The sequence below is a fragment of the Eucyclogobius newberryi genome, unplaced genomic scaffold (assembly GCF_026437365.1).
Source record: "Eucyclogobius newberryi isolate DKJ021-1_F unplaced genomic scaffold, fEucNew1.0.hap1 SCAF_12, whole genome shotgun sequence".
NCBI lineage: Eukaryota > Metazoa > Chordata > Actinopteri > Gobiiformes > Gobiidae > Eucyclogobius > Eucyclogobius newberryi.
In genome coordinates this window covers 36346839-36371898 of record NW_027315746.1, presented here as the reverse complement: position 1 = coordinate 36371898, position 25060 = coordinate 36346839, and the positions used below count along the sequence as shown (strand labels likewise).

Below are 25060 nucleotides of genomic sequence, written 5' to 3'. Positions count from 1 at the left end.
TATTGCACATGTGTATGACAGTATTGCACATGTGTATGACAGTATTGCACATGTGTATGACAGTATTGCACATGGGTATGACAGTATTGCACATGTGTACGACAGTATTGCACATGCGTATGACAGTATTGCACATGTCTATGACAATATTGCACATGTCTATGACAGTATTGCACATGTCTATGACAGTATTGCACATGTCTATGACAGTATTGCAAATGTCTATGACAGTATTGCAAATGTCTATGACAGTATTGCACATGTCTATGACAGTATTGCAAATGTCTATGACAGTATTGCAAATGTCTATGACAGTATTGCAAATGTCTATGACAGTATTGCACATGTCTATGACAGTATTGCACATGTCTATGACAGTATTGCAAATGTCTATGACAGTATTGCAAATGTCTATGACAGTATTGCACATGTCTATGACACTATTGCAAATGTCTATGACAATATTGCACATGTCTATGTCAGTATTGCACATGTGTATGACAGTATTAAACATGTGTATGACAGTATTAAACATGTGTATGACAGTATTGCACATGGGTATGACGGTATTGCACATGAGTAAGACAGTATTGCACATGTGTTTGACAGTATTGCACATGTGTATGACAGTATTGCACATGTGTATGACGGTATTGCACATGGGTATGACGGTATTGCACATGTCTATGACAATATTGCACATGTCTATGACAGTATTGCACATGTCTATGACAGTATTGCAAATGTCTATGACAGTATCTCAAATGTCTATGACAGTGTTGCACATGTCTATGACAGTATTGCACATGTCTATGACAGTATTGCACATGTCTATGACAGTATTGCAAATGTCTATGAGAGTATTGCACATGTCTATGACAGTATTGCAAATGTCTATGACAGTATTGCAAATGTCTATGACAGTATTGCACATGTCTATGACAGTATTGCACATGTCTATGACAGTATTGCAAATGTCTATGACAGTATTGCAAATGTCTATGACAGTATAGCACATGTCTATGACAGTATTGCAAATGTCTATGACAGTATTTCAAATGTCTATGACAGTATTGCACATGTCTATGACAGTATTGCACATGTCTATGACAGTATTGCAAATGTCTATGACAGTATTGCAAATGTCTATGACAGTATTGCACATGTCTATGACAGTATTGCACATGTCTATGACAGTATTGCAAATGTCTATGACAGTATAGCACATGTCTATGACAGTATTGCAAATGTCTATGACAGTATTGCAAATGTCTATGACAATATTGCACATGTCTATGTCAGTATTGCACATGTCTATGACAGTATTGCACATGTGTATGACAGTATTGCACATGTGTATGACAGTATTGCACATGGGTATGACGGTATTGCACATGAGTATGACAGTATTGCACATGTGTATGACAGTATTGCACATGTGTATGACAGTATTGCACATGTGTATGACAGTATTGCACATGGGTATGACAGTATTGCACATGTGTATGACAGTATTGCACATGTCTATGACAATATTGCACATGTCTATGACAGTATTGCACATGTCTATGACAATATTGCACATGTCTATGACAGTATTGCAAATGTCTATGACAGTATTGCAAATGTCTATGACAGTATTGCACATGTGTATGACAGTATTGCACATGTGTATGTCAGTATTGCACATGTCTATGACAGTATTGCACATGTCTATTACAGTATTGCAAATGTCTATGACAGTATTGCACATGTCTATGACAGTATTGCACATGTCTATGACAGTATTGCAAATGTCTATGACAGTATTGCAAATGTCTATGACAGTATTGCAAATGTCTATGACAGTATTGCAAATGTCTATGACAGTATTGCACATGTCTATGACAGTATTGCACATGTCTATGACAGTATGGCAAATGTCTATGACAGTATAGCACATGTCTATGACAGTATTGCAAATGTCTATGACAGTATTGCAAATGTCTATGACAATATTGCACATGTCTATGTCAGTATTGCACATGTCTATGACAGTATTGCACATGTGTATGACAGTATTGCACATGGGTATGACAGTATTGCACATGTGTATGACAGTATTGCACATGTCTATGACAATATTGCACATGTCTATGACAGTATTGCACATGTCTATGACAATATTGCACATGTCTATGACAGTATTGCAAATGTCTATGACAGTATTGCAAATGTCTATGACAGTATTGCACATGTGTATGACAGTATTGCACATGTGTATGTCAGTATTGCACATGTCTATGACAGTATTGCACATGTCTATTACAGTATTGCAAATGTCTATGACAGTATTGCACATGTCTATGACAGTATTGCACATGTCTATGACAGTATTGCAAATGTCTATGACAGTATTGCAAATGTCTATGACAGTATTGCAAATGTCTATGACAGTATTGCACATGTCTATGACAGTATTGCAAATGTCTATGACAGTATTGCAAATGTCTATGACAGTATTGCACATGTGTATGACAGTATTGCACATGTGTATGTCAGTATTGCACATGTCTATGACAGTATTGCACATGTCTATTACAGTATTGCAAATGTCTATGACAGTATTGCACATGTCTATGACAGTATTGCACATGTCTATGACAGTATTGCACATGTCTATGACAGTATTGCAAATGTCTATGACAGTATTGCAAATGTCTATGACAATATTGCACATGTCTATGTCAGTATTGCACATGTCTATGACAGTATTGCACATGTGTATGACAGTATTGCACATGTGTATGACAGTATTGCACATGGGTATGACGGTATTGCACATGAGTATGACAGTATTGCACATGTGTATGACAGTATTGCACATGTGTATGACAGTATTGCACATGGGTATGACAGTATTGCACATGTGTATGACAGTATTGCACATGTCTATGACAATATTGCACATGTCTATGACAGTATTGCACATGTCTATGACAATATTGCACATGTCTATGACAGTATTGCAAATGTCTATGACAGTATTGCAAATGTCTATGACAGTATTGCACATGTGTATGACAGTATTGCACATGTGTATGTCAGTATTGCACATGTCTATGACAGTATTGCACATGTCTATTACAGTATTGCAAATGTCTATGACAGTATTGCACATGTCTATGACAGTATTGCACATGTCTATGACAGTATTGCAAATGTCTATGACAGTATTGCAAATGTCTATGACAGTATTGCAAATGTCTATGACAGTATTGCAAATGTCTATGACAGTATTGCACATGTGTATGACAGTATTGCACATGTGTATGTCAGTATTGCACATGTCTATGACAGTATTGCACATGTCTATTACAGTATTGCAAATGTCTATGACAGTATTGCACATGTCTATGACAGTATTGCACATGTCTATGACAGTATTGCAAATGTCTATGACAGTATTGCAAATGTCTATGACAGTATTGCAAATGTCTATGACAGTATTGCACATGTCTATGACAGTATTGCAAATGTCTATGACAGTATTTCAAATGTCTATGACAGTATTGCACATGTGTATGACAGTATTGCACATGTGTATGTCAGTATTGCACATGTCTATGACAGTATTGCACATGTCTATTACAGTATTGCAAATGTCTATGACAGTATTGCACATGTCTATGACAGTATTGCACATGTCTATGACAGTATTGCACATGTCTATGACAGTATTGCAAATGTCTATGACAGTATTGCAAATGTCTATGACAATATTGCACATGTCTATGTCAGTATTGCACATGTCTATGACAGTATTGCACATGTGTATGACAGTATTGCACATGTGTATGACAGTATTGCACATGGGTATGACGGTATTGCACATGAGTATGACAGTATTGCACATGTGTATGACAGTATTGCACATGTGTATGACAGTATTGCACATGGGTATGACAGTATTGCACATGTGTATGACAGTATTGCACATGTCTATGACAATATTGCACATGTCTATGACAGTATTGCACATGTCTATGACAATATTGCACATGTCTATGACAGTATTGCAAATGTCTATGACAGTATTGCAAATGTCTATGACAGTATTGCACATGTGTATGACAGTATTGCACATGTGTATGTCAGTATTGCACATGTCTATGACAGTATTGCACATGTCTATTACAGTATTGCAAATGTCTATGACAGTATTGCACATGTCTATGACAGTATTGCACATGTCTATGACAGTATTGCAAATGTCTATGACAGTATTGCAAATGTCTATGACAGTATTGCAAATGTCTATGACAGTATTGCAAATGTCTATGACAGTATTGCACATGTGTATGACAGTATTGCACATGTGTATGTCAGTATTGCACATGTCTATGACAGTATTGCACATGTCTATTACAGTATTGCAAATGTCTATGGCAGTATTGCACATGTCTATGACAGTATTGCACATGTCTATGACAGTATTGCAAATGTCTATGACAGTATTGCAAATGTCTATGACAGTATTGCAAATGTCTATGACAGTATTGCACATGTCTATGACAGTATTGCACATGATTCTGAAGCTGAATGACACATGTTCAGGGCTATCAGTGTTTGTTGTAGAGTCTGACAGCAGCAGAAGGAAAGACCTATTTGTCTCATTGTGTGTAAAGATGGTCTTATGTCGTCTTGTGTGTGTCTCATTGTGTGTAAAGATGATCTTATGTCCTCTTGTGTGTGTCTCATTGTGTGTAAAGATGGTCTTATGTCCTCTTGTGTGTCTCATTGTGTGTAAAGATGGTCTTATGTCGTCTTGTGTGTGTCTCATTGTGTGTAACGATGGTCTTATGTCGTCGTGTGTGTGTCTCATTGTGTGTAAAGATGGTCTTATGTCCTCTTGTGTGTGTCTCATTGTGTGTAAAGATGGTCTTATGTCGTCTTGTGTGTGTCTCATTGTGTGTAAAGATGCTCTTATGTCGTCTTGTGTGTGTCTCATTGTGTGTAAAGATGGTCTTATGTCGTCTTGTGTGTGTCTCATTGTGTGTAAAGATGGTCTTATGTCTCTTGTGTGTGTCTCATTGTGTGTAAAGATGGTCTTATGTCCTCTTGTGTGTGACTCATTGTGTGTAAAGATGGTCTTATGTCGTCTTGTGTGTGTCTCATTGTGTGTAAAGATGGTCTTATGTCCTCTTGTGTGTGTCTCATTGTGTGTAAAGATGGTCTTATGTCGTCTTGTGTGTGTCTCATTGTGTGTAAAGATGGTCTTATGTCCTCTTGTGTGTGACTCATTGTGTGTAAAGATGGTCTTATGTCCTCTTGTGTGTGTCTCATTGTGTGTAAAGATGGTCTTATGTCCTCTTGTGTGTGTCTCATTGTGTGTAAAGATGGTCTTATGTCGTCTTGTGTGTGTCTCATTGTGTGTAAAGATGGTCTTATGTCCTCTTGTGTGTGTCTCATTGTGTGTAAAGATGGTCTTATGTCGTCTTGTGTGTGTCTCATTGTGTGTAAAGATGGTCTTATGTCGTCTTGTGTGTGTCTCATTGTGTGTAAAGATGGTCTTATGTCCTCTTGTGTGTGTCTCATTGTGTGTAAAGATGGTCTTATGTCGTCTTGTGTGTGTCTCATTGTGTGTAAAGATGGTCTTATGTCGTCTTGTGTGTGTCTCATTGTGTGTAAAGATGCTCTTATATCGTCTTGTGTGTGTCTCATTGTGTGTAAAGATGGTCTTATGTCCTCTTGTGTGTGTCTCATTGTGTGTAAAGATGGTCTTATGTCCTCTTGTGTGTGTCTCATTGTGTGTAAAGATGGTCTTATGTCGTCTTGTGTGTGTCTCATTGTGTGTAAAGATGGTCTTATGTCGTCTTGTGTGTGTCTCATTGTGTGTAAAGATGGTCTTATGTCGTCTTGTGTGTGTCTCATTGTGTGTAAAGATGGTCTTATGTCGTCTTGTGTGTGTCTCATTGTGTGTAAAGATGGTCTTATGTCGTCTTGTGTGTCTCATTGTGTGTAACGATGGTCTTATGTCGTCTTGTGTGTGTCTCATTGTGTGTAAAGATGGTCTTATGTCCTCTTGTGTGTGTCTCATTGTGTGTAAAGATGGTCTTATGTCGTCTTGTGTGTCTCATTGTGTGTAAAGATGGTCTTATGTCGTCTTGTGTGTGTCTCATTGTGTGTAAAGATGGTCTTATGTCGTCTTGTGTGTGTCTCATTGTGTGTAAAGATGGTCTTATGTCGTCTTGTGTGTGTCTCATTGTGTGTAAAGATGGTCTTATGTCGTCTTGTGTGTGTCTCATTGTGTGTAAAGATGGTCTCATGTCCTCTTGTGTGTGTCTCATTGTGTGTAAAGATGGTCTTATGTCCTCTTGTGTGTGTCTCATTGTGTGTAAAGATGGTCTTATGTCGTCTTGTGTGTGTCTCATTGTGTGTAAAGATGGTCTTATGTCGTCTTGTGTGTGTCTCATTGTGTGTAAAGATGGTCTTATGTCGTCTTGTGTGTGTCTCATTGTGTGTAAAGATGGTCTTATGTCGTCTTGTGTGTGTCTCATTGTGTGTAAAGATGGTCTTATGTCCTCTTGTGTCTGATCTTTGTGGATTCAGTTTGGGAGTTTATTTCTTTTGGACATAATTGAGGTGAATAAACGTCACATTCAGAATAGAAATAGTCTCTATGAGGCACAGTTCAGTCGCTCCTTCATTTCTTTTGGTCTCAGGGACATGATGGACTCTTTCACACGAGGAGGGAGGAGTTTTATTAAGTCCAGTTAGAAGTTGCCAAAAGGAAAGGAGTAAGTGTTCACATTGAAGGATACGACTCGTACTTGGTTGATCGTATTGATCGTACCGTTGATAACTCTTGAATATTTTTACAGAACAACTATGTTTCTCCTGGTGTTCTGAGGAGCACCTCTGCTTCTCCTGGTGTTCTGAGGAGCACCTCTGCTTCTCCTGGTGTTCTGAGGAGCACCTCTGCTTCTCCTGGTGTTCTGAGGAGCACCTCTGCTTCTCCTGGTGTTCTGAGGAGCACCTCTGCTTCTCCTGGTGTTCTGAGGAGCACCTCTGCTTCTCCTGGTGTTCTGAGGAGCACCTCTGCTTCTCTCGGTGTTCTGAGGAGCACCTCTGCTTCTCCTGGTGTTCTGAGGAGCACCTCTGCTTCTCCTGATGTCCTGAGGAGCACCTCTGCTTCTCCTGGTGTTCTGAGGAGCACCTCTGCTTCTCCTGATGTTCTGAGGAGCACCTCTGCTTCTCCTGGTGTTCTGAGGAGTACCTCTGCTTCTCCTGGTGTTCTGAGGAGTACCTCTGCTTCTCCTGGTGTCGTGAGGAGCACCTCTGCTTCTCCTGGTGTCGTGAGGAGCACCTCTGCTTCTCCTGGTGTCGTGAGGAGCACCTCTGCTTCTCCTGGTGTCGTGAGGAGCACCTCTGCTTCTCCTGGTGTTCTGAGGAGCACCTCTGCTTCTCCTGGTGTCCTGAGCATGTGTTTTTTACCTTCAAAAGTCACAGAAGAGTCACATGGAAAGAGAATCCATGTCTCAGCTCCTCCTGAGCTCTTCACAGATGTGGTGGAACTTTTGCTGTTGTTGAAGAACCTCGTATGGAACATCTGGAGCAAAGAAGACGCACTTGCCTTTGTACAGAAAGTCTCCTTTAACCCTGGAGGTCTCCTTTAACCCTGGAGGTCTCCTTTAACTCTTGCAGCCTTCTTGACACGTTCCTTCACACGATCGTTAAGAAACCTCATTCTCAGGCCTCGTGGTTTATCACCCGTGCGGTGCACTCTCTCTACAGTAATGGGGGTGACCACAACTCCAGTCCCAGATACTTGTCTGTGATTGTCCATATCCAGAATCTTGCTCTTCGTAGTCTTCACCATTTCAGCACCTGGACAGCTCCCATAATCCATCCATAATGTGTGAGATACACTGCTCTGCCTCAGCAATGCGCCTGGGGCAGTCCACACCGGGACGGAGCTCGGCTGTGTGCCCGTCCCCTCAAAAGCCAAGTGAGTCATGTCAGTCACGTTAGCATTAGCATTAGCTTGTGAGAGCATCTGTTTTACACCATCAGCTCCTGAAGCATTACCTCAGGTGTGCTCAGTCACCTCTCACAGTCTTGTTTCTGGTGTAATGCTTCTGTCACGAAGGCCACAACCGGGTTTGAAGTCAATAATGAATATGTTGTAAAAAGGTATTTTTTGTTTGTTGTGTATTGTCCAGACAATAATGATCAAAATACAATTACAAAACGTTTACAACAGTGAGTAGTCACAATTTGTCAAATTGTAATTGTTGCAGCTCTTTTCCCCTTTTCAGACCAAAAACGTCACTGTTAAATGTCGGCTGCACAGAGAACATGAAAGTCTTTAAAGATAAACCATCTTTTGTAGATGTGAAAATAATTGTACTCTACTTTAATACAATGTACTGTTTCAGATTTTGTAAAGATGTATTTGAGCGTGACTACAAAGCAACGATAGGAGTGGATTTTGAGATCGAGCGCTTTGAGATGTCGGGAGTTCCATTTTCTCTGCAGATGTGAGTTCTGACATCAAACTTTCCTCCACAGTCATTCCTCTAACATGGAGATATTATATATATATATATATATATATATATATATATATACATTGGCTTCTCTTTAAACAGTTGGGACACAGCCGGGCAGGAAAAGTTCAAATGCATCGCCTCAGCGTATTACAGAGGTGCACGAGGTCGGCTATTCCCATTTTTTTTTATCCTTGAGGCAAATATTTGACGCTCAAGTTGACGTCCAGTTTATGTTTCCAGTGATCGTCACAGTGTTCGACATGGCTGACATTAAGTCTCTGGATCATACACGGTGAGTCCTGTTTCATATGCACTTGGTTCAACAAAGCTTTAAAGGGCACATGACATTAAGATTTGATTTAACATCTTGCTAGTTTAAAAGTCACATTTGACTTCCTGGTTGGACGTGGCAGTGATGTGAGGTAATATCACCTGTCGCCCAGCATCAAATCACGTTTAGTCCTAAGAGCAAAAGCAGCACGTGATTCACTTCATGAAGAGTCAGGCCATGTTTGTCTTTACTAAATAATCATATTCATATTTTAAAAAATACAGACAAAACAAACCATGTCGACAAACAGGACAAAAGAACGCATTTGCATTGAAACATCATTTATTCATGTGACATTCAAACATCATTTATTAGTTATATTGTAAGTATAATGATAATAATTAGTAAGTGTATTGTGAAGTCACAACATTGGATCCATCAGTGTGAGGGGAGTAACAGCCCTCAGGACAAAGGTGTTCTTCCTCATCTGTGACCTACAATGTCCAGACAGGAGCCAGGTGCATTCTGGGAAAAGTGAGTGTCCTGGAGGAACTTGGTGCCACGCCTCCTGCTGCTCACAGGAGGAGGAGTTCAGAATATGCAGGAAAAAGGGCTCAATCTTGTCCATTAAATTTTCAATTCAATTTATTTTTGTCAGGCCCAAAATCACAACAACAGTCGCCTCTGAGGCCGAATCAACAATGTCTGTGGTGGCGATGGACGATGTCCCAGGGTCCTCTGTCCTTAGACCCTCCTTAACTCACACAATCGTTATAATTTGACAACTAAAAGCATCTTCAATCTCAATAAAGCTCTAAACTGTCACAAAATGACCCCTACATTTTGGATTGAATGTTTATTGATGACTTCATGTCATTTTCAACTTTTTTTCTACATTTCATCACAAACTGTCTCCAGTCCTAAATGTCCAGTCCTAAATGTCCAGTCCTAAATGTCCAGTCCTAAATGTCCAGTCCTAAATGTCCAGTCCTATGTGAAACTATGACAAACATTTAGTCCATGAACTAAACCTCCAACCGTTTGGGGTCTGATTCTTTCAATTCAATTCCATTTCTTTTTCTATCGCCCAAAATCACAACAGCAGTTTCCTCCAGGACAGATTAAACCATGTCCATAGGGACTTGGCAATGTCCCAGCATCCCGTGTCCTTAGACACATGTCCCAGCATCCCGTGTCCTCAGACAAATGTCCCAGCATCCCGTGTCCTTAGACAAATGTCCCAGCATTCCCTGTCCTTAGACAAATGTCCCAGCATCCCCTGCCCTTAGACAAATGTCCCAGCATCCCGTGTCCTCAGACAAATGTCCCAGCATCCCGTGTCCTTAGACAAATGTCCCAGCATTCCCTGTCCTTAGACAAATTTCCCAGCATCCCCTGCCCTTAGACAAATGTCCCAGCATCCCGTGTCCTTAGACAAATGTCCCAGCATTCCCTGTCCTTAGATAAATGTCCCAGCATCCCGTGTCGTTTTTCCTGATGGTCAGAAAAAACTACCAAACCTCTTTGGGAAAAGTATAAACCTGGAGGAGTTCCACATGAAGGAGAGAGAGACAGTGGAGCTGGAGCCACTCAAGAGAAGAACCAGTTCTTCAGGAGGAGAACCAGTTCTTCAGGAGGAGAACCAGATCTTCACTACCGCTTCACTAGGAGAGGATCATCTGGGGGGTTCTCCGGGGGGATCCCGAGGTGTTCCCAGGCCAGCCGAGAGACATAGTCCCTCCAACGTGTCCTGGGTCTTCCACGGGGCCTCTTCCCGGTGGGACATGCCTGAAACACCTCCCCAGGGAGGCACCCAGGAGGAGAACTCTACTCTGAGCTCCCCTTGTGTGACTGAGCTCCTCACCTTATCTCTAAGGGAGCGCTCAGCCACGTGGAGGAGGAAACTCATTTCGACCGCTTGTATCCACAATCTTTTCCTTTCGGTCACTACCCAAAGCTCATGACCATAGGAGGTGTCGTAGAACGTAGAGTGACCGGTAAATCGAGAGCTTTGGACTCAGCTCCTTCTTCACCACAACAGTCGATGCAGCGACTGCATCACTGCAGCTGCTGCACCGATCCGCCTGTCGATCTCACGCTCTATCCTTCCCTCACTCATGAACGAGACCCCGAGATACTTGAACTCCTCCACTTGGGGCAAGGACACCCCACCCACCTGGAGAGGACAAGACACCTTTTTCCGGTCGAGAACCATGACCTCTGATTTGGAGCTGATTCTCATCCCAGACGCTTCACACTCGGCTGCAAACCGTCCCAGTGCATGTTGCAGGTCCGGGTTTGATGGAGCCATCAGGACAACATCGTCTGCAAACAGCAGAGATGAGATCCTGTGGTCCCCAAACCGGACACCCTCCGACCCCTGACCACACCCTCCGACCCCTGACTGAGCCAAGAAATTCTGTCCATAAACACTATGAACAGAACCGGTGACAAAGGGCAGCCCTGAGGAGTCCCTCATGGGAACAGGTCTGACTTACTGCAGTGAACACAGCTCCTGCTCCGGTCATACAGGGACCGGACAGCCCTGAGCAAAGGGCCCCGGACCCCGTACTCCCGGAGCACCCCCCAAAGGACACCCCGAGGGACACGGGCGAAAGCCTTCTCCAGATCCACAAAGCACATGTGGACTGGTTGGGCAAACTCCCATGAGCCCTCGAGCACCCGATGGAGGGTATAGAGCTGGTCCAGTGTTCCACAAACGGGACGAAAACCACTCTGCTCCTCCTGAATCCGAGGTTCGACTATCGGTCGGATTCTCCTCTCCAGTACCTTGGAATAGACCTTATGGGAGGCTGAGGAGTGTGATCCCTCTGTAGCTGTAACACACTCTCTGGTCCCACTTCTTGAACAGAGGGACCACCACCCCGGTCTGCCAGTCCAGAGGCACTGCCCCCGACCGCCACGCCCTGTTCTAGAGACGTGTCAGCCAAGACAGTCCTACAACATCCAGAGACTTTAGGTCCTCAGGATCTCATCCACCCCCGGAGCCCTGTCACTGAGGAGTTTGCCAACAACCTCAGTGACTTCAGCTTGGGTGATGGACGAGTCAGCCTCTGAGTCCTCAGTCTCTACTTTCTCTTCGGAAGACAGGACAGTGGAATTAAGGAGGTCCTCAAAGTATTCCTTCCACCGTCGGACGACATCCACAGTCGAGGTCAGCAGGTCTCCACCCGCACCACAACAGGCACCGGAGACCTTGCGACCACAGCTCCGAGCAACCGCATCAACAATGGAGGCGGAGAACATGGTCCACTCGGACTCAATGTCCCCAACCTCCCCCGGGACATGGGAGAAGCTCTCCCGGACGTGTGAGAATATCCTACTGACAGAGGGCTCTGCAAGACGTTCCCAACAGACCCTCAATGCACTTGGGTCTGCCAAGTCTGTCAGGCTTTCTTTACAGAAACTGCTACTGCTCTACAGCTCCGCCCCTCTCTTCACCCGAGTGTCCAAGACACGTGGCCGGAGGTCAGATGACACGACAACAAAGTCGATCATTGACCTCCGGCCTGTGTCCTGGTCCAATAACTGAACATCGCTCGGGTCTAGATCGGGGAAGCCGTTCTTCCCGATCACCCCTCTCCAGGTGTCACTGTCATTGTCCACGTGGGCGTTGAAGTCCCCCAGTAGAACAACGGAGTCGGTGCTTTGTCCAGTTCCCCTCCCAAGGACTCCAAGAAGGTCAGGTCCTCTGCACTGCTGTTCGGCCCGTAGGCCGACACAACAGTGAGAGACCTGTCCCCCACCCGAAGGCGAAGGGACGCGACCCTCTCGTCCACTGGGGTAAACTCCAACACGGCTGAGCTGAGGGGTTATAAGCCCACACCAGCCCCGCCCACACCAGCCCTGCCTCTCCCCGCGGGCAACACCAGAGAAGTGGAGCGTCCAGCCCCTCTGGAGGAGATGGTTCCAGAGCCCAAACTGTGCGTGGAGGTGAGGCCGTCTATATCTAGTCGGTATCGCTCAACCTCCTGCACAAGCTCAGGCTCTTTCCCCCCCAGCGAGGTGACATTCCATGTCCCCAGAGTTAGTCTCTGTGTCTGGAGATCTGGTCGCCGAGGCCCCTGCCGTCGACTGCCGCCCAGATCTCTCTGCACCGGCCCCTTATGGAGCCTCCTGCGGGTGGAGGGTCCACGGGAGGGAATTTAAATATGAAATACAGTTTGATAGAATAAGTGTTTATCAGAGGACAGAGCTCAGACTTCCCCCAGAGTTGCCCCTAGGGCAGCGGAGCTGAAACTAGGTTTTTATTCATGGGTTAGTTCCAGTTTCTTTTGGGCCGATGGGTCAAATGCAGAGGACTTATTTGTCCTCTTGTGTTCACAGGCAGTGGCTGGAGGAGGCCCTCAGGGAGAACAAACCCGGCTCCTGCTTCATCTTCTTAGTTGGAACCAAAAGCGATTTGCTGGTGAGTGAGAGTGAGACTGTAACGTCACAGAAATACACAAATATAATATAATTGTGAAACGTCTTTTATTTGCAAAGGCAATAAACCAAGAAGGGCTGTGTTTTTCTGTTTTTCTGATCAGTCCTCAGAAGAAAGGAGGAGAACAGAACGAGATGCTAGTCAAATGGCAATTGAAATAAATGCAGAATTCTGGGCCGTTTCATCCAAAACTGGTAAAGAATCAGAACAAATACCTTGTAATATTTTCACTTATCAAAGAGCATTCACAATATTAAAGTGCGTATAACGGGTTTGAGTTTCTCATTTTGCCATTATTTTGGTGGGATATATATAAATATAGATGATAGTTTTACACCAATCAAATCATCAAATCAATTTATTTTTGTAAGGCCCAAAATCACAACAACAGTTGCCTCTGAGGGCCACAGGGAGAAATGAATCAACAATGTCTGTGGTGGTGATGAAGTCAGACAATGTCTGTGGTGGCGAGGGACGATGTCCCAGGGTCCTCTGTCCTTAGACTCTCCTTCTCGGCCAGGAAAAACTACAAAAAAAACCTCTTTGGGAAAAAAGCGTAGAAACCTGGAGGAGTTCCAGTGAAGGAGAGATCCGACTCTCACAGACGGACAGACGGACACAAGGAGACTGGAGCTGGACCCACTCTTCAGGCAGATGAGGGACCGTCTGAGTCGAGCTGGACCCACTCTTCAGGCAGAAGAGGGACCGTCGGAGGCGAGCTGGACCCACTCTTCAGGCAGATGAGGGACCGTCTGAGTCGAGCTGGACCCACTCTTCAGGCAGAAGAGGGACCGTCGGAGGCGAGCTGGACCCACTCTTCAGGCAGATGAGGGACCGTCCACACAGGGCAGGGACCACTTCACCAGGGGAGGGGCATCTGGGTCCACAGGTCCTCAGGAGTGAGAAAAGAAAAAGAAGGCGGTGAACAGTTTGCGAGAGGAGGAGGCGAGAGGAGGAGCCGAGAGGAGGAGGAGCCGAGAGGGGGAGCCGAGAGGAGGAGGAGCCGAGAGGAAGAGCCGAGGGGAGGAGCCGAGGAGAGGAGGAGCCGAGAGGAGCCAGTGCGGTGACGCCTTGTACCTGTGAGCAGCCGCCGCCGCGTTCTGCACTAACTGCAAGCGTTTAAGAGCGGTCAGATGGAGGTCAGATGGAGGTCAGATGGAGGTCAGATGGAGGTCAGATGGAGGTCAGATGGAGGTCAGATGGAGGTCAGATGGAGAGCATAATAAAGAGAGTTGTACTTCATCAGCAAAGCAACAGAACCAGAGATCCTGTTTTCTAAAGACTGATCCTAATACTGAAGAGAACTGGGCCTATGATGGACCCCTGAGGTACACCACAGTGCAAAGGGCAGTTTAAGACTTTAAGACTTTCTTATTGCAATAAAAACACTAGTTGACCTGGTGAGGTCAGCAGCTGGTGGACGGCACAACGTTCTACAATCACTATATTTAGTTTTAGTTTAAACTTGTGTTTGTAATTGAGTAAATCCTACTCATGTAATTATAATCATTCACTACATTTAAAAGTGATCGCCCGCTCTGATTGGTCACAGCTCTAAGTGGATTGTTTTTTAATTAACTTAATTCAGTTTAAACTATTTCATTGAACAAGTTTTGCGTAAAATAGTGATTCAAAATGTTCCTAAAATTGCTTTAAAAGTCACTTTGATGTGTATTTTTTGCTTTTACTTAGATGCAATGTTGGCAGCAGTACAGAGTGTACAGAGTACACAGAGTACCCAGAGTACACAGAGTACACAGAGTACAGAGTACACAAAGTACAGAGTACACAGAGTACTACAGAGTTCACAGAGTACACAGAGTACAGAGTACACAGAGTACTACAGAGTACACAGAGTGCACAGAGTACACAGAGTACAGAGTACACAGAGTAAAGAGTACACAGAGTACTACAGAGTTCACAGAGTACTACAGAGTACAGCCATGTCACATGTGCAGTACTCTTTCCACCACTGATTTTTTCTGATTCTCATATTACGTTTCTTTTTATGTTCCAGGAGAAAATGTGCAAGGCTTTTTCTTCCGCGCAGCTGCTCTGGCCTTTGAGCGCTGCGTCCTGAGCGAGCTGGAGGACGGGACGCCGCTCGCCATCGGCCCGAGCCACACTTTACGTGAGCAGATCAGACGAGATGGAACCGACCTGGAGGAAGCACACGATCTGAAGACGAGCTGCTGCTGACCACGCCTGAAGACCATGCAGGCGTTCTGGAGCTAACTGAGCGCTAACTGAGCGCTAACGCTAACGCGCCAAAGCGCTCAGACATGTTTTTAATAAAACGCATGAAGCACCAGAACATGAGTGAAACTAGAGCTTATTTATCATTATCAGTGAAGAAAGTTCAGACATGAATTCAACCTGAAGCAAGACTAAAGAGCCACAAAGTGAGACTAAAGAGCCACAAAGTGAGACTAAAGAGCCACAAAGTGAGACTAAAGAGCCACAAAGTGAGACTAAAGAGCCACAAAGTGAGACTAAAGAGCCACATAGTGAGACTAAAGAGCCACAAAGTGAGACTAAAGAGCCACATAGTGAGACTAAAGAGCCACAAAGTGAGACTAAAGAGCCACAAAGTGAGACTAAAGAGCCACATAGTGAGACTAAAGAGCCACAAAGTGAGACTAAAGAGCCACAAAGTGAGACTAAAGAGCCACATAGTGAGACTAAAGAGCCACAAAGTGAGACTAAAGAGCCACAAAGTGAGACTAAAGAGCCACATAGTGAGACTAAAGAGCAACATAGTGAGACTAAAGAGCCACATAGTGAGACTAAAGAGCCACATAGTGAGACTAAAGAGCCACAAAGTGAGACTAAAGAGCCACAAAGTGAGACTAAAGAGCCACAAAGTGAGACTAAAGAGCCACAAAGTGAGACTAAAGAGCCACAAAGTGAGACTAAAGAGCCACATAGTGAGACTAAAGAGCCACAAAGTGAGACTAAAGAGCCACAAAGTGAGACTAAAGAGCCACAAAGTGAGACTAAAGAGCCACATAGTGAGACTAAAGAGCCACATAGTGAAACTAAAGAGAGCCACATAGTGAGACTAAAGAGCCACATAGTGAGACTAAAGAGCCACATAGTGAGACTAAAGAGAGCCACATAGTGAGACTAAAGAGCCACAAAGTGAGACTAAAGAGCCACAAAGTGAGACTAAAGAGCCACAAAGTGAGACTAAAGAGCCACATAGTGAGACTAAAGAGCCACATAGTGAGACTAAAGAGCCACATAGTGAGACTAAAGAGCCACATAGTGAAACTAAAGAGCCACATAGTGAGACTAAAGAGCCACAAAGTGAGACTAAAGAGAGCCACATAGTGAGACTAAAGAGCCACATAGTGAGACTAAAGAGCCACATAGTGAGACTAAAGAGCCACATAGTGAGACTAAAGAGCCACATAGTGAGACTAAAGAGCCACATAGTGAGACTAAAGAGAGCCACAAAGTGAGACTAAAGAGCCACATAGTGAGACTAAAGAGCCACAAAGTGAGACTAAAGAGAGCCACATAGTGAGACTAAAGAGCCACATAGTGAGACTAAAGAGCCACATAGTGAGACTAAAGAGCCACATAGTGAGACTAAAGAGCCACATAGTGAGACTAAAGAGAGCCACAAAGTGAGACTAAAGAGCCACATAGTGAGACTAAAGAGCCACATAGTGAGACTAAAGAGCCACATAGTGAGACTAAAGAGCCACAAAGTGAGACTAAAGAGAGCCACATAGTGAGACTAAAGAGCCACATAGTGAGACTAAAGAGAGCCACATAGTGAGACTAAAGAGCCACATAGTGAGACTAAAGAGCCACATAGTGAGACTAAAGAGAGCCACATAGTGAAACTAAAGAGCCACATAGTGAGACTAAAGAGCCACATAGTGAGACTAAAGAGAGCCACATAGTGAAACTAAAGAGCCACATAGTGAGACTAAAGAGCCACATAGTGAGACTAAAGAGCCACATAGTGAGACTAAAGAGCCACATAGTGAGACTAAAGAGCCACATAGTGAAACTAAAGAGCCACAAAGTGAGACTAAAGAGAGCCACATAGTGAGACTAAAGAGCCACATAGTGAGACTAAAGAGCCACATAGTGAGACTAAAGAGAGCCACATAGTGAGACTAAAGAGAGCCACATAGTGAGACTAAAGAGCCACATAGTGAGACTAAAGAGCCACATAGTGAGACTAAAGAGAGCCACATAGTGAGACTAAAGAGCCACATAGTGAGACTAAAGAGAGCCACATAGTGAGACTAAAGAGAGCCACATAGTGAGACTAAAGAGCCACATAGTGAGACTAAAGAGCCACAAAGTGAGACTAAAGAGCCACATAGTGAGACTAAAGAGCCACAAAGTGAGACTAAAGAGCCACAAAGTGAGACTAAAGAGCCACATAGTGAGACTAAAGAGCCACAAAGTGAGACTAAAGAGCCACAAAGTGAGACTTAAGAGCCACAAAGTGAGACTAAAGAGCCACATAGTGAGACTAAAGAGAGCCACATAGTGAGACTAAAGAGCCACATAGTGAGACTAAAGAGCCACAAAGTGAGACTAAAGAGCCACATAGTGAGACTAAAGAGCCACATAGTGAGACTAAAGAGCCACAAAGTGAGACTAAAGAGCCACATAGTGAGACTAAAGAGCCACAAAGTGAGACTAAAGAGCCACAAAGTGAGACTAAAGAGCCACATAGTGAGACTAAAGAGCCACATAGTGAGACTAAAGAGCCACAAAGTGAGACTAAAGAGCCACATAGTGAGACTAAAGAGCCACATAGTGAGACTAAAGAGCCACAAAGTGAGACTAAAGAGCCACATAGTGAGACTAAAGAGCCACATAGTGAGACTAAAGAGCCACATAGTGAGACTAAAGAGCCACGTAGTGAGACTAAAGAGAGCCACATAGTCAGACTAAAGAGCCACATAGTGAGACTAAAGAGCCACATAGTGAGACTAAAGAGAGCCACATAGTGAGACTAAAGAGCCACATAGTGAGACTAAAGAGCCACATAGTGAGACTAAAGAGCCACAAAGTGAGACTAAAGAGCCACATAGTGAGACTAAAGAGCCACATAGTGAGACTAAAGAGCCACATAGTGAGACTAAAGAGAGCCACATAGTGAAACTAAAGAGCCACATAGTGAGACTAAAGAGCCACATAGTGAGACTAAAGAGCCACATAGTGAGACTAAAGAGCCACATAGTGAAACTAAAGAGCCACAAAGTGAGACTAAAGAGAGCCACATAGTGAGACTAAAGAGCCACATAGTGAGACTAAAGAGCCACAAAGTGAGACTAAAGAGCCACATAGTGAGACTAAAGAGAGCCACATAGTGAGACTAAAGAGCCACATAGTGAGACTAAAGAGCCACAAAGTGAGACTAAAGAGCCACATAGTGAGACTAAAGAGCCACATAGTGAGACTAAAGAGCCACAAAGTGAGACTAAAGAGCCACATAGTGAGACTAAAGAGCCACAAAGTGAGACTAAAGAGCCACAAAGTGAGACTAAAGAGCCACATAGTGAGACTAAAGAGCCACATAGTGAGACTAAAGAGCCACAAAGTGAGACTAAAGAGCCACATAGTGAGACTAAAGAGCCACATAGTGAGACTAAAGAGCCACAAAGTGAGACTAAAGAGCCACATAGTGAGACTAAAGAGCCACATAGTGAGACTAAAGAGCCACATAGTGAGACTAAAGAGCCACATAGTGAGACTAAAGAGAGCCACAAAGTGAGACTAAAGAGCCACATAGTGAGACTAAAGAGAGCCACATAGTGAGACTAAAGAGCCACAAAGTGAGACTAAAGAGCCACATAGTGAGACTAAAGAGAGCCACATAGTCAGACTAAAGAGCCACATAGTGAGACTAAAGAGCCACATAGTGAGACTAAAGAGAGCCACATAGTGAGACTAAAGAGCCACATAGTGAGACTAAAGAGCCACATAGTGAGACTAAAGAGCCACAAAGTGAGACTAAAGAGCCACATAGTGAGACTAAAGAGCCACATAGTGAGACTAAAGAGCCACAAAGTGAGACTAAAGAGCCACAAAGTGAGACTAAAGAGCCACATAGTGAGACTAAAGAGCCACATAGTGAGACTAAAGAGCCACATAGTGAGACTAAAGAGAGCCACATAGTGAGACTAAAGAGCCACATAGTGAGACTAAAGAGAGCCACATAGTGAGACTAAAGAGAGCCACATAGTGAGACTAAAGAGAGCCACATAGTGAGACTAAAGAGCCACATAGTGAGACTAAAGAGCCACAAAGTGAGACTAAAGAGCCACATAGTGAGACTAAAGAGCCACAAAGTGAGACTAAAGAGCCACAAAGTGAGACTAAAGAGCCACATAGTGAGACTAAAGAGCCACAAAGTGAGACTAAAGAGCCACATAGTGAGACTAAAGAGCCACAAAGTGAGACTAAAGAGCCACAAAGTGAGACTTAAGAGCCACATAGTGAGACTAAAGAGCCACAAAGTGAGACTAAAGAGCCACATAGTGAGACTAAAGAGAGCCACATAGTGAGACTAAAGAGCCACATAGTGAGACTAAAGAGCCACAAAGTGAGACTAAAGAGCCACATAGTGAGACTAAAGAGCCACATAGTGAGACTAAAGAGCCACAAAGTGAGACTAAAGAGCCACATAGTGAGACTAAAGAGCCACAAAGTGAGACTAAAGAGCCACATAGTGAGACTAAAGAGCCACATAGTGAGACTAAAGAGCCACAAAGTGAGACTAAAGAGCCACATAGTGAGACTAAAGAGCCACATAGTGAGACTAAAGAGCCACAAAGTGAGACTAAAGAGCCACATAGTGAGACTAAAGAGCCACATAGTGAGACTAAAGAGCCACATAGTGAGACTAAAGAGCCACATAGTGAGACTAAAGAGAGCCACAAAGTGAGACTAAAGAGCCACATAGTGAGACTAAAGAGCCACAAAGTGAGACTAAAGAGAGCCACATAGTGAGACTAAAGAGCCACATAGTGAGACTAAAGAGCCACAAAGTGAGACTAAAGTGAGCCACATAGTGAGACTAAAGAGCCACATAGTGAGACTAAAGAGCCACATAGTGAGACTAAAGAGAGCCACATAGTCAGACTAAAGAGCCACATAGTGAGACTAAAGAGCCACATAGTGAGACTAAAGAGCCACATAGTGAGACTAAAGAGAGCCACATAGTGAGACTAAAGAGCCACATAGTGAGACTAAAGAGCCACATAGTGAGACTAAAGAGCCACAAAGTGAGACTAAAGAGCCACATAGTGAGACTAAAGAGCCACAAAGTGAGACTAAAGAGCCACAAAGTGAGACTAAAGAGCCACATAGTGAGACTAAAGAGCCACATAGTGAGACTAAAGAGCCACAAAGTGAGACTAAAGAGCCACATAGTGAGACTAAAGAGCCACATAGTGAGACTAAAGAGCCACATAGTGAGACTAAAGAGCCACATAGTGAGACTAAAGAGAGCCACATAGTGAGACTAAAGAGCCACATAGTGGGACTAAAGAGCCACATAGTGAGACTAAAGAGCCACATAGTGAGACTAAAGAGCCACATAGTGAGACTAAAGAGCCACATAGTGAGACTAAAGAGCCACATAGTGAGACTAAAGAGCCACATAGTGAGACTAAAGAGCCACATAGTGAGACTAAAGAGCCACATAGTGAGACTAAAGAGAGCCACATAGTGAGACTAAAGAGCCACATAGTGGGACTAAAGAGCCACATAGTGAGACTAAAGAGCCACATAGTGAGACTAAAGAGCCACATAGTGAGACTAAAGAGCCACATAGTGAGACTAAAGAGCCACAAAGTGAGACTAAAGAGCCACATAGTGAGACTAAAGAGCCACATAGTGAGACTAAAGAGCCACATAGTGAGACTAAAGAGAGCCACAAAGTGAGACTAAAGAGCCACAAAGTGAGACTAAAGAGCCACATAGTGAGACTAAAGAGCCACAAAGTGAGACTAAAGAGAGCCACATAGTGAGACTAAAGAGCCACATAGTGAGACTAAAGAGAGCCACATAGTGAGACTAAAGAGAGCCACATAGTGAGACTAAAGAGCCACATAGTGAGACTAAAGAGCCACATAGTGAAACTAAAGAGCCACATAGTGAGACTAAAGAGCCACATAGTGAGACTAAAGAGAGCCACATAGTGAAACTAAAGAGCCACATAGTGAGACTAAAGAGCCACAAAGTCAGACTAAAGAGCCACAAAGTGAGACTAAAGAGCCACAAAGTGAGACTAAAGAGCCACATAGTGAGACTAAAGAGCCACAAAGTGAGACTAAAGAGCCACATAGTGAGACTAAAGAGCCACAAAGTGAGACTAAAGAGAGCCACATAGTGAGTCTAAAGAGAGGCACATAGTGAGACTAAAGAGAGCCACATAGTGAGACTAAAGAGCCACATAGTGAGACTAAAGAGAGCCACATAGTGAGACTAAAGAGCCACATAGTGAGACTAAAGAGAGCCACATAGTGAAACTAAAGAGCCACATAGTGAGACTAAAGAGCCACATAGTGAGACTAAAGAGAGCCACATAGTGAAACTAAAGAGCCACATAGTGAGACTAAAGAGCCACATAGTGAGACTAAAGAGCCACATAGTGAGACTAAAGAGCCACATAGTGAACTAAAGAGCCACAAAGTGAGACTAAAGAGAGCCACATAGTGAGACTAAAGAGCCACATAGTGAGACTAAAGAGCCACATAGTGAGACTAAAGAGAGCCACATAGTGAGACTAAAGAGCCACATAGTGAGACTAAAGAGAGCCACATAGTGAGACTAAAGAGAGCCACATAGTGAGACTAAAGAGCCACATAGTGAGACTAAAGAGCCACATAGTGAGACTAAAGAGAGCCACATAGTGAGACTAAAGAGCCACATAGTGAGACTAAAGAGAGCCACATAGTGAGACTAAAGAGAGCCACATAGTGAGACTAAAGAGCCACATAGTGAGACTAAAGAGCCACAAAGTGAGACTAAAGAGCCACAAAGTGAGACTAAAGAGCCACATAGTGAGACTAAAGAGCCACAAAGTGAGACTAAAGAGCCACAAAGTGAGACTAAAGAGCCACATAGTGAGACTAAAGAGCCACAAAGTGAGACTAAAGAGCCACAAAGTGAGACTTAAGAGCCACAAAGTGAGACTAAAGAGCCACATAGTGAGACTAAAGAGAGCCACATAGTGAGACTAAAGAGCCACATAGTGAGACTAAAGAGCCACAAAGTGAGACTAAAGAGCCACATAGTGAGACTAAAGAGCCACATCGTGAGACTAAAGAGCCACAAAGTGAGACTAAAGAGCCACATAGTGAGACTAAAGAGCCACAAAGTGAGACTAAAGAGCCACAAAGTGAGACTAAAGAGCCACATAGTGAGACTAAAGAGCCACATAGTGAGACTAAAGAGCCACAAAGTGAGACTAAAGAGCCACATAGTGAGACTAAAGAGCCACATAGTGAGACTAAAGAGCCACATAGTGAGACTAAAGAGAGCAACAAAGTGAGACTAAAGAGCCACATAGTGAGACTAAAGAGAGCCACATAGTGAGACTAAAGAGCCACAAAGTGAGACTAAAGAGCCACATAGTGAGACTAAAGAGAGCCACATAGTCAGACTAAAGAGCCACATAGTGAGACTAAAGAGCCACATAGTGAGACTAAAGAGAGCCACATAGTGAGACTAAAGAGCCACATAGTGAGACTAAAGAGCCACATAGTGAGACTAAAGAGCCACAAAGTGAGACTAAAGAGCCACATAGTGAGACTAAAGAGCCACATAGTGAGACTAAAGAGCCACAAAGTGAGACTAAAGAGCCACAAAGTGAGACTAAAGAGCCACATAGTGAGACTAAAGAGCCACATAGTGAGACTAAAGAGCCACAAAGTGAGACTAAAGAGCCACATAGTGAGACTAAAGAGCCACAAAGTCAGACTAAAGAGCCACATAGTGAGACTAAAGAGCCACATAGTGAGACTAAAGAGCCACATAGTGAGACTAAAGAGCCACATAGTGAGACTAAAGAGCCACATAGTGAGACTAAAGAGAGCCACATAGTGAGACTAAAGAGCCACATAGTGAGACTAAAGAGCCACATAGTGAGACTAAAGAGCCACATAGTGAGACTAAAGAGCCACAAAGTGAGACTAAAGAGCCACATAGTGAGACTAAAGAGCCACATAGTGAGACTAAAGAGCCACATAGTGAGACTAAAGAGCCACATAGTGAGACTAAAGAGCCACATAGTGAGACTAAAGAGCCACAAAGTGAGACTAAAGAGCCACATAGTGAGACTAAAGAGCCACATAGTGAGACTAAAGAGCTACATAGTGAGACTAAAGAGCCACATAGTGAGACTAAAGAGAGCCACAAAGTGAGACTAAAGAGCCACATAGTGAGACTAAAGAGCCACAAAGTGAGACTAAAGAGCCACATAGTGAGACTAAAGAGCCACAAAGTAAGACTAAAGAGCCACATAGTGAGACTAAAGAGCCACATAGTGAGACTAAAGAGCCACATAGTGAGACTAAAGAGAGCCACAAAGTGAGACTAAAGAGCCACATAGTGAGACTAAAGAGCCACAAAGTGAGACTAAAGAGAGCCACATAGTGAGACTAAAGAGCCACATAGTGAGACTAAAGAGCCACAAAGTGAGACTAAAGTGAGCCACATAGTGAGACTAAAGAGCCACATAGTGAGACTAAAGAGCCACATAGTGAGACTAAAGAGAGCCACATAGTCAGACTAAAGAGCCACATAGTGAGACTAAAGAGCCACATAGTGAGACTAAAGAGCCACATAGTGAGACTAAAGAGAGCCACATAGTGAGACTAAAGAGCCACATAGTGAGACTAAAGAGCCACATAGTGAGACTAAAGAGCCACAAAGTGAGACTAAAGAGCCACATAGTGAGACTAAAGAGCCACAAAGTGAGACTAAAGAGCCACAAAGTGAGACTAAAGAGCCACATAGTGAGACTAAAGAGCCACATAGTGAGACTAAAGAGCCACAAAGTGAGACTAAAGAGCCACATAGTGAGACTAAAGAGCCACATAGTGAGACTAAAGAGCCACATAGTGAGACTAAAGAGCCACATAGTGAGACTAAAGAGAGCCACATAGTGAGACTAAAGAGCCACATAGTGGGACTAAAGAGCCACATAGTGAGACTAAAGAGCCACATAGTGAGACTAAAGAGCCACATAGTGAGACTAAAGAGCCACATAGTGAGACTAAAGAGCCACATAGTGAGACTAAAGAGCCACATAGTGAGACTAAAGAGCCACATAGTGAGACTAAAGAGCCACATAGTGAGACTAAAGAGCCACATAGTGAGACTAAAGAGAGCCACATAGTGAGACTAAAGAGCCACATAGTGGGACTAAAGAGCCACATAGTGAGACTAAAGAGCCACATAGTGAGACTAAAGAGCCACATAGTGAGACTAAGAGAGCCACAAAGTGAGACTAAAGAGCCACATAGTGAGACTAAAGAGCCACATAGTGAGACTAAAGAGCCACATAGTGAGACTAAAGAGCCACATAAGTGAGACTAAAGAGCCACATAGTGAGACTAAAGAGCCACATAGTGAGACTAAAGAGCCACATAGTGAGACTAAAGAGCCACATAGTGAGACTAAAGAGCCACATAGTGAGACTAAAGAGCCACATAGTGAAACTAAAGAGCCACATAGTGAGACTAAAGAGCCACATAGTGAGACTAAAGAGAGCCACATAGTGAAACTAAAGAGCCACATAGTGAGACTAAAGAGCCACAAAGT

The 25060-nt window shown here is 43.6% G+C and overlaps 1 protein-coding gene across 1 annotated transcript in view; it reads left to right on the top strand.

Annotated features, from left to right (window-relative positions):
• The window catches only part of rab36 (RAB36, member RAS oncogene family), a 53739-nt gene extending 38288 nt beyond the window's left edge, over positions 1–15451 (top strand). Inside the window, exons 4-9 of the mRNA XM_072440447.1 lie at positions 8421–8522; positions 8634–8698; positions 8775–8826; positions 13153–13234; positions 13356–13446; positions 15270–15451. Coding sequence (XP_072296548.1) covers positions 8421–8522; positions 8634–8698; positions 8775–8826; positions 13153–13234; positions 13356–13446; positions 15270–15451 — 574 coding nt within the window. The remainder of the gene's footprint in view (positions 1–8420; positions 8523–8633; positions 8699–8774; positions 8827–13152; positions 13235–13355; positions 13447–15269) is intronic.
• The last annotated feature ends 9609 nt before the right edge of the window (positions 15452–25060 follow it).